The sequence below is a fragment of the Zea mays genome, chromosome 9 (assembly GCF_902167145.1).
Source record: "Zea mays cultivar B73 chromosome 9, Zm-B73-REFERENCE-NAM-5.0, whole genome shotgun sequence".
Lineage (NCBI taxonomy): Eukaryota > Viridiplantae > Streptophyta > Magnoliopsida > Poales > Poaceae > Zea > Zea mays.
Window position 1 is genome coordinate 9,747,227 of NC_050104.1, and position 10,324 is coordinate 9,757,550.

A 10,324-nucleotide genomic window follows, 5' to 3' on the forward strand; every position below is an offset into this window, starting at 1 on the left:
AGGGTTTCCTCACCTTCTCTATCCGAGCTTGCCTTCTTTTCTTTGGTTCTTGACCGTTTCTATACATGAATATTCATGTATTCTTCTAACATATTTTAGTTGTTCTATAATTAGCTAAACTAGGGGTGAGTTTATTTGTCTTAAATTTGTCATTTTCTTATTTGGGTCTGTATTATGTTATGTCAGAGTTGTTGTTTGTTTATCACAATTTTGTATCACTAAACCAAATATATTTATGGATTTATTCATTTTGTAGCTACATGGTTTAGATGGAGAGGACATCAAAAGTTTTATGTTTACTTAAAAAAAGGTTAGTTAAAAGCTATTTAATCTTGCTGAAATGTTGTTGTAGTAGAAAAGCATTTATACCGTTTAATTACGTTTAAACATGTTTAAACACGTCTGAACACTAAACAAAGCCTCGTCGTTCGTCTACCGCTTACCATTTACGTTACCATTAGTAATATTACATATATACACATACATGTCATCCACTAGTAGAAAAGAGTTCTAAGCTGACGGTACACACAAATTTTCACTAGCAGTTTCAGTCACCGCGTGCCATTGAAAATAAACAAGTGAAACCAGCTTAAGGAACCGCCAGTGAAAACCTATTTCCACAGGCGATTCTCTTAACACAACCGCTAGTGGAAATATAAAAGAACCGCCAGTGAAAAATATAATTTTCACTAGTGGTTTCTTCAGCCAACCGCTAGTGAAATTTGAGTTATAATTATGTCTTCTCCTCCCGACAAGAGCTGTAGGTCGTAGCCAACTTCCATTGGAGGCAATTTTGGAGATTCAGATTTTATAAAATACAAGGGGAGGTTTTGATCTTCATTTTTTAGAAGAAGATTGCTAAGAAAGGTTGGTTTATGTTTCTCTTGTCAATTTTTGTTCATTCTAGCTCAATTTTAGCCACATTTTGGATCTAGGGTTTCACCATATGAGAGAGAAGAGTATAGCTAGGTTATTTTCTCTATTTCCTCAAATGAGATTCTTAATACGGTTAGATTTTGTCTATCCTCTCTCCTTTTTAATGAATGGTGCATGTGTTGTATGGAGAGACAAGAAGATAAGTTTGGTAATTAAGGTTGTTTTTCTATGAAAGGTTGGTTTAATTATATTTCAATTGCCAATTATTTTTCATTTTTGCTCAATTTTAGCTACATTTTGGAACTAGTTTTTCATCATGTGTGTTAGATATAGGTTTGGGTATTAAGAATTGCTCTCTTGCTAATTTTTGTTCATTTTCCTCAATTTTAGCCACATTTTGGATATAGAGTTTCACCATGTGTTAGAGATAAAGTGGTTAGGTTGCCTAATCCAACCTCCTGTGACATTTGTTGTATAAATACCCATTCATACTTTCCGACAGAAACTGTGTACCTCGCGCGCAGCCCAACTTCCAGTGGAGGGCCAGATTTCGCAACATACAAGGGTTGCTAAGAAAGGTTGGTCTATGTTTTTTTGCCATTTTTTGTTTATCCATGATATATTTAGTTGTTAGGAAATGTTTGTTTATGTTTCTCTTGCCAATTTGTTTTCTTGTATTGTTTTTATGTTAATTTTTTACAGGTGATGATGGAGAGACAGTCTTGGATGTATAACTTATCAAGGCTAAATCCATCATACATATTCGAGGTCCATAGGTTTATTGATGTCGCTACAAACCATGCTTGGAGAACAAAGACAAAACACATATATTGTCCATGCATGGACTGCAAAAATGTTGTTGTATTTGACGACACAGAACAAATTATATCTCATCTGGTATGTCGAGGATTTGTGAAGGATTACATAATTTGGACAAAGCATGGAGAGGTTAGCTCTTCGCCTTATACAACTGGAAACTCTGAGAACATCGATGGCAGATTTTAGTTCGTTCACAAGACACACCAACCTTTTCAACAGAGCGAACATGTAGTACCAATTATTACTGATCCTGGTTACGCTAGAGGAAATGAACGTGATAGAACTCATGTTCTGCCAAATGTTATGGATGAGGAAGATGCAGAGTTGTTAGAGGCAATATTGCGTCGTTGTACAGATCCATCGATGTTCATCATGAAGGTACGGAGTCCCTGAAGAAGGCAGCAGAAGAGCCTTTGTACACGAGTCTAAGGGTTGTACCAAAGAGTTCACGACGCTTCGGTCTGTGCAAAAGTTGTTGATGTTAAAAGCTAGATATGGTTTGTCTGATGCTGACTTCGATGCGTTCTTGAGTATTATAGCAGATATGCTTCCAAAGGAGAACAAAGTGCAAAAAAACTAATCAATCTGCTCACTATGGGAGGGGAGAAGATCCATGCATGTAGAAATCATTGTATCCTTTATCGAGGTGATGATTATAAAGACTTGGAGAGCTGTCCAAATTGCGGTGCAAGTAGGTACAAGACGGATAAAGATTATCGAGAGGAAGAGTTGAGAGTACCTAGAGGGGGGGGGGGGGGGTTGAATAGGTGATCCTGTAAAATTCAACAACTAATAGCCACAAATCTTGGTTATACAAATGTTAGTGTGACTAAGTAGTTGCGAAGCGAGTTCTTGTGACCAAGACAATCACAAAGACATCAACACAAGAGACACACGATTTTATCCCGTGGTTGGGTCAAGTAACACTTGCCTACTTCCACGTTGTGGCGTCCCAATGGACGAGGGTTGCACTCAACCCCTTTAAAGTGATCCAATGATCAACTTGAATACCACGACTTTTCTTTGCTTATCTCTTTTTCCCGTTTGCGATGAATCTCCACAAGTTGAAGTCTCTCGCCCTTACAACAAAGATCACAATGAAAGCACGAAGTAAGGTTGGGAAGAACAACGCACACTAGAATTAAATCCACACCGCAAACACGCACACAAGTGAGAAGATGAACGATTGCGTGAAAGTGAGGACTAGAAGTCTTGGAATGCTTAGAGTGTGCTTGGGTGACTCCTCCATGCGTCTAGGGGTCCCTTTTATAGCCCCAAGGCAGTTAGGAGCCGTTGGAGGCCAACAAGGAAGGTCAAAGTTTCCTTCTGTCGGGTGGTGCACCGAACACTGCAGCATGTCCGGTGCGAATCTCCTTCCTAATTTGACACAGATGACCGTTGCAGCGCCATGGCAGTTGGCGCAGCGGACACTGTCCGGTGCACACCGGACAGTCCGGTGCCCCCTGCCGACCGTTGGCGCGGGCCACGCGTCGCCCGCGGATTGCGCTGACGGCCATTGGCTCACCGGACAGTCCGGTGCACCACCGGACAGTCCGGTGAATTATAGTCGTACGCCGCCAAACATTTCCGAGAGTGGCCAGTTCGCCGGAAGCCAGCCTGGCGCACCAGACACTGTCCGGTGCACCACCGGACAGTCCGGTGTGCCGGACATAGCTTTGGTGATGTGGTACATTTCCATCATTGATCGATTGAGGTGTTTGCTCGCTAACCCTGAGGATGCCAAAATTATGAGTTGGCATGCTTCTGATGAGCACAAAAATGATGGGAAGCTTCAACATCCAGCCGATGGGAAGTCGTGGCAAGATTTCAATGACAACCACCGAGACTTTGCCAATGAACCAAGAAATATTAGGTTCACACTGAGTACTGATGGAATGAATACATTTGATGAGATAAGCAGCAAGCATATCATATGGCCGGTGATCCTCACCATCTACAACCTTCCTCCATGGTTGATGCAGAAATGAAAGTATATTTTGTTAACCATCCTTATTTCTAAACCTACATGTGTAACCATAAATCAATGAAATCAAACAGTTTTATGCTCTTGTTCTTGTTTTTTTCGAATCTCTTGTTTACGTCAAAGACTGTAATCTAAACACGTTATCAACATACGTTGCCCTCTCTGCACTCTCTCGAAAAGAGAAGATGCAGAGGCAGCTAGATGCTTAGAGCCAAGAACAAGAAGAGCAATACAACAGAGTGGTTGAAATACACGATTTTCTTCACTGATGATAGAAACAGAAATTGGAGAACATGAAAAATAACAAAGATGTTCAGACCTCTGCAACGCCACTGGCCTAATGACGAACATCAGCGCTTTGCATGGATGATCAACAAGTTAATCTTTGAGGGTGTTGATTATTATGCTGCACTGATCCTCTCGTCAAGCCCACTATACATTTGTTTCTGTTTCTGTCTTTGAGGGTCACCCGTAATCGGTCGTCTCTTCAGCAAATTGACATCCGAAGGCTAATGTCTATTTGTTTATCTTTAACCAAGACGACCTTCATATTTGTTTTCTTATATAAGTGGACGACGGCATTATTACTGTTAGCTCCTTACCTTCGACGACGACGGACAAGCTCATCCTCCTCCTCCTTCGTCGCTTCAGAGCTTCGTCATGAGTGTGTTGCGAAGGATCTTGGTCGGCTCAACTATTATTTTTCTTGGCATTTTTTAGGTGCATCACAATTCTTTAGGTCTACTAGTCTTGACGCAAACGCAAATACATGCATGCGTGATCTCCTCCCGGCCTGACATTTCTCTTTCTCGGCGAGTCGGATTCGCCAGTTTCTCCCCACGTCTACCGCATCTTATTGGGCTGTCGTGAGGCCCATTCTACGATGTAATCCACGCCGCTATTGATATGGGCCTTCTGATAAAAGGAGTTAATAGAGATGATTCCTTTGTGCAGTTGTGCTGGCAATAAAACTGTTTTTTTTTTTGTTTACTCATAGACAAGCAATAGCAAAGAGGTTAACTCCATGGAAAAAGCTACCTTAAAACATGCAGCTTCAGCCATGAGAGCTCCCCACCACTACAACGCTTAACAATCAGCTTATTAAGAATGTTTACATACATCGAATTAAATTGGGTAAATTTATCATGTATGCGGAAACCTGTGCCGTCGATGAAGCAAATAAAGCGGTTTCCATCGCTTGACCGGCGATTAGTCGTCAATCGTCAGTAGTAGCGGAATCTGCGCCGCTTCAGCTCAGCAGTCCAGAGCGGGGAAGCTGAAGCTCCAGAGCGCAATGCCGTCGCCGTCCTCCCAGCATCCGGCGGCGGCTGCTGCGTCGTCGTCCGCCGCAACCGATGGCGCCGGCGCGAAGAAGGCGCCGCAGGGGTCCATGAGCGCTGCGTAGTAGTAGTGGTCGTCGTCCATGCACTTGGGCGACTGGAAGAAGGCGTCGATGTCGGCGAGCGAGCCGTAGTCCACGCTGACGCCGCCGTCGCCGTCGCCGTCGCCGTAGCGGGCCAGCTCGCCGTCGCTGCTGGCGGTGGACCCCGCCTCCGGGGAGGAGACGTCGCTGTCGCTGGAGGGCGGGCTGCCGCTCAACGCCGGGGCGGTCTCGGCGTGGCCGCAGGCGCTGCCAATGCCATTACTCGGAGGAGCGCAGGGCGCGGCGCAGCAGGCACTGCCAATGCCGTTACTCTGAGGAGCGCAGCAGGCCGCGGCGGCGGCGGCCACGCGCTGGATGGCCTTGGGCGACATGGCGGCGGGGGGCAGCGGGTGGAGGCCGTCGGCGAGCGGGCGGCGGGGCGGGAAGTTGAGGTCCGGCGCGGCCGCCGAGCCCCTGAGGCAGAGCAGCGCGGCGTCGTAGGCGCGCGCCGCGGCCTCGGCGGTGGAGTGGGAGCCGAGCCAGATCCTCGTCTTCTGGCCCGGCGCCCGCACCTCCGACACCCAGGAGCCCCAGCTCCGCATCCGCACGCCCTTGTACGTCCTCTTATGAGCGCCGCCGTGCCTCGCCGCCGCCGTCGCCGTCGCCGTCTTCACCATGGGCTGATGAGCTGTAGCTAGGTAGCTCGGTCGGTCGGTCGGTCTCCGGCTTCTTCCGATGCGTCGCTTGCTTTGCTTTGCTTGGTTCCCGTGGACACGATCGGCGTAGTCGGCGGCGACGGGGTTGTAGCGCAAGGTACGTTCTTCTTCTGTATGTGTGTGTGTGTGTGTGGTACGTACCAGGCTGCACGGCGATCAGTGATGTTGCTGCTTGTGTGCCGGCCTGCGGAAACTGATGCCGCATTTTATAGGATGGCGTGACACAATATACTAACTGTGCTAGTGTCAATCTGAGCGTCTTGCGCATTAGTAGGGTTGTTTTTTTTGTACATTGTTTATTAGATTGTTTAGTGTGGTTGGACATTTGAATACCTTTCCCGTTCATATCAGAGCGTCGGACGGATGAGCGCATGAGCGTGGGTCAGCCAGCCGTACAGCTGCCAGTGATGGAGGGAGCCATTTTTCTAAAAAAAACGAACGAGGAAGCATCCTGCTGATGTCTGTGGGGATCTGGCGTGATGTTCAGCTGTACGACGACTTGCACGTACAGCTGCCATTATTCGTACCGGCAAAACCCAACACGGCCGAGTGCGTCAACCTGTCAGTCTGTCTGTCACTTGGAAGTTGGAAACGGATCGATGCTCGTCTGTCACAACAGGTGATCGATGTGGGTAATCGTCTGGTCGTTTTCCACAGCTGGAAGTGTGGACGGTTTTTAATCTAACCTGCCGACGATCGAGTTGACTGACTCTGTGCACGCTAGATCTTGACAGGCCTAACTAGCTCCGTGAAACGACGGCGGCCACGCACATGGCCGTGGCAACTTTTTTTTTTTTTGTTCTTTCTCCCACGGCGGCACGAGACCGACCGATCGACCGAGGCTGCTGCACTGTACTGCACTGCATGCGCCTGCATGATTATGAACAGGACAGCAGCGGTGGGAATTCACACTAGCTTGGCGGCGCGCGCACTCTACCGACGACTGCAGGTTTTTCTTCTTCTTCTTTGTATATACGTACCACTCTAACGTCAGAGATTACCACTCTAGCTAATTAAGCTAGTAACATGCGTGGGAGCCTAGCTAGTAGCTTTGTGTTGTTAGGATTTATGGGCTTGGCCCAATTAAGTTATTCAAATAAATCCCAGGAAAATCTCAAAAGCCCATATAAGTGGATGGCAAAGGGATAGGTGGAACCAATAGCACCATATTGCTAGCTCTTGTGGAGTAGAGCTAACTTAAATATGGAAGCCACACTCACTCACCAAGTCATGGATGAGAGGAGAGAGTGTGGAGAGCCACGCGCGCGCGCGCTCGCTCGCCTCGCCTCGCCTGGCCGGGCCGGGGCGGGGCGGGGCGAAGGGCGCGGGCGCACGACATGCGCGTGAATGGTCCGCCGAAATCCGGCCCCTCGCCTTGCGGGGGCGCGGCTACCTTTTGCCGTTTGATTTTTTGGTTTCTTGGCTGTTACGCTTATCCTAACCGATCGCTACAAAATCTCAACTGATTGCGAGATTTTCGTGGGTGGATAAGCACGGGGGTCGCGGACTCGGCCCTATAAAAGGAGCCCGGCAGCCAGCCTCCAAATCATCCCCAGATCCCAGTTCGCTTTCGCCTCTCTTCATAGCTGAGCCGCCTTTTAGTTCCCTTCGTCCCGACCGCAGAGGTGCATCTGCGATCAGGAGAGCAGGTCTCCGGAACCCTTCGTCTTCTAGATCCTGCACCGGGAGAGGGCGAATAAGGTTTTTGGGAAGCGTCTTCACGCGACTGCTCGTGATCTTCTGACATCGTCGACCCAGCTGATCCTGGCGCGCGCCAACAATCAGTAAGTCTAATCAGTACGCATCATCTGATTTGGCTTTTGTTTCAGTTCTTCTGATTTGGTCATGATTTATATTCGGAATTTAATTTGGAATTTGTCTAATTATTCAACAATCCAAAAACCTTATTGTAGACAATTTCCTAGTTTTTCTATGGCTGCTTTTGCCGACGCGCTGAAGCCAGAAAAGTTTAATGGTATGCACTTTAAGAGATGGCAAGTCAAGGCCACGCTCTGGCTTACTGCTATGAATGTCTTCCATGTTAGTAAAGGCAGACCTGAGGGTCCACTGACTCCTGAACAGGAGAAAGAGTACGACCATGCCAATACTATGTTCACGGGAGCCGTTCTTAGCGCCCTTGTTGACCGTCTGGTTGATGCGAATATGCAGTACACAGACGGGAAACAGTTGTGGGATGCACTTACTACTAAGTATGGTGCATCAGATGCTGGCAGTGACCTGTATATCATGGAGAGCTTTCATGATTATAAGATGGTTGATAATCGCTCTATTGTAGAGCAAGCTCATGAAATACAGTGTATAGCCAAGGAGCTCGACCACCTTAAGATAGTCCTTCCTGACCGATTTGTGGCCGGATGCATTATTGCAAAGTTGCCTTCTACATGGAGGAACTTCGCCACAGCTCTGAAACATAAGAGACAGGAGATATCAGTTGAAAATCTGATAGCGTCTCTGGATGTTGAGGAGAAAGCTCGGGCTAAGGACACGGGATCTAAAGGAGGCGAGGGCCACTCCAGCGCCAACATGGTTCAGAAGAACCACAACAAGGGCAAAGGAAAGCCAAAATCTAACAAGCCCAACAAAACTACCAACTTCAAGAAGAAGAAGAACAAGGCTGAATTGACATGTTTCGCATGTGGCGAGGCGGGTCATTTTGCCAAGGATTGTCCCGATCGAGCGGATCGCCGTGGCAAAAAGGGCAATGTCAACACAGTGGTCGCTAGCAATGAGGAAGACAAAGGGTATGGTAATTTACCTTTCATCTTCTCAGTATTTCAATCACCTAGCTGGTGGCTTGATACTGGTGCTAATGTTCATGTGTGTTCTGACATCAACTTGTTCTCTTCTTATCAGGGCGCCCGGGATTCTTCCGTGCTAATGGGGAATGGGTCACATGCTTCTGTTCATGGCACTGGCACGGTAGATCTGAAGTTTACTTCGGGAAAGATCGTGCAGCTGAAGAACGTGCATCATGTCCCTTCTATACACAAGAATCTCGTTAGCGGAACCCTTCTATGTAGAGATGGGTTCAAGGTAGTTTTAGAGTCCAATAAATTAGTTGTGTCCAAGTCTGGACAATTTATTGGTAAAGGCTATGATTGCGGAGGCTTGTTCCGCTTTTCTTTGTTAGATTTCAATAATAAGTCTGTGAACCATATCTGTGCTAATGTTGATGATCTTGCGAGTATTTGGCATTCTCGTTTGTGTCATATTAATTTTGGCTCTATGTCTCGGCTTGCAACCATGAGTTTAATTCCGAATATCACCATAGTCAAAGGTTCTAAGTGCCATAGTTGTGTGCAGTCGAAGCAACCTCGAAAGCCTCATAAGGCTGCTGAGGAGAGACACCTGGCACCACTAGAACTCATACATTCTGATCTTTGTGAGATGAATGGTGTGTTGACAAAAGGTGGTAAGAGATACTTCATGACATTGATTGATGATGCGTCTAGATTTTGCTATGTATACTTGCTAAAAACTAAAGATGAGGCTTTAGACTACTTTAAAATCTATAAGGCTGAAGTTGAAAACCAACTAGAGAGAAAGATCAAACGTCTTAGATCAGATCGTGGTGGCGAGTTCTTTCCCAAAGTCTTTGACGATTTCTGTGCAGAACATGGCATTATTCATGAGAGGACTCCTCCCTATTCACCCGAGTCAAACGGGATTGCTGAAAGGAAAAACCGTACGTTGACTGACCTGGTGAATGCCATGTTAGACACTTGTGGTTTATCTAAGGCATGGTGGGGGGAGGCAGTCCTGACTTCATGTCATGTTCTGAATAGAATTCCTATGGGCAAAGAAGAGAAAACCCCTTATGAGAAGTGGGTTGGGAGAAAACCATCACTTTCATACTTGCGCACTTGGGGGTGCATGGCGAAAGTCAATGTACCAATTAATAAAAAGCGCAAGCTTGGTCCAAGGACAGTGGATTGTGTCTTTCTTGGATATGCTTCGTGTAGCATAGCATATAGATTTTTAGTAGTTAAATCTGAAGTTCCTGATGTGTATGTTGATACTATTATGGAATCACGTGATGCTACTTTCTTTGAGCATATATTTCCAATGAAAGACATTCATAGCAATTCTAGATACTCTTCTGAGATAATTCCTGAACATAATACACCTATTGAGAGTTTTGAACAGCCACATGAAATTGTCCTAGAGGAGGATGACAATGATGCTCCTAAAAGGAGCAAGAGACAAAGGGTTGAAAAATCCTTTGGTAATGATTTCATTGTGTACCTTGTGGACGATACTCCTACTACCATTGCAGAAGCATTTGCATCTCCAGATGCAGATGATTGGAAAGAAGCAGTTCATAATGAGATGGACTCTATTCTTTCAAATGGTACGTGGGAAGTCACTGATCGACCCTATGGATGCAAACCCGTGGGTTGTAAGTGGGTGTTTAAAAAGAAGCTCAAGCCTGATGGTACAATTGAAAAGTACAAGGCTAGGCTTGTGGCTAAAGGCTATACTCAGAAAGAAGGAGAAGACTTCTTTGATACTTACTCACCTGTTGCTAGAATGACCACTATTCGA

At 46.2% G+C, this 10,324-nt stretch overlaps 1 protein-coding gene across 1 annotated transcript; it reads right to left on the minus strand.

The window, feature by feature from the left end:
- Positions 1–4,636: 4,636 nt before the first annotated feature.
- LOC100284601 (uncharacterized) lies at positions 4,637–5,936 on the minus strand. The gene has a single exon (NM_001157496.2). The coding sequence runs from the start codon at positions 5,717–5,719 to the stop codon at positions 4,934–4,936; it is 786 nt and encodes a 261-aa protein (NP_001150968.2). The 5' UTR covers positions 5,720–5,936; the 3' UTR covers positions 4,637–4,933.
- Positions 5,937–10,324: the final 4,388 nt, after the last annotated feature.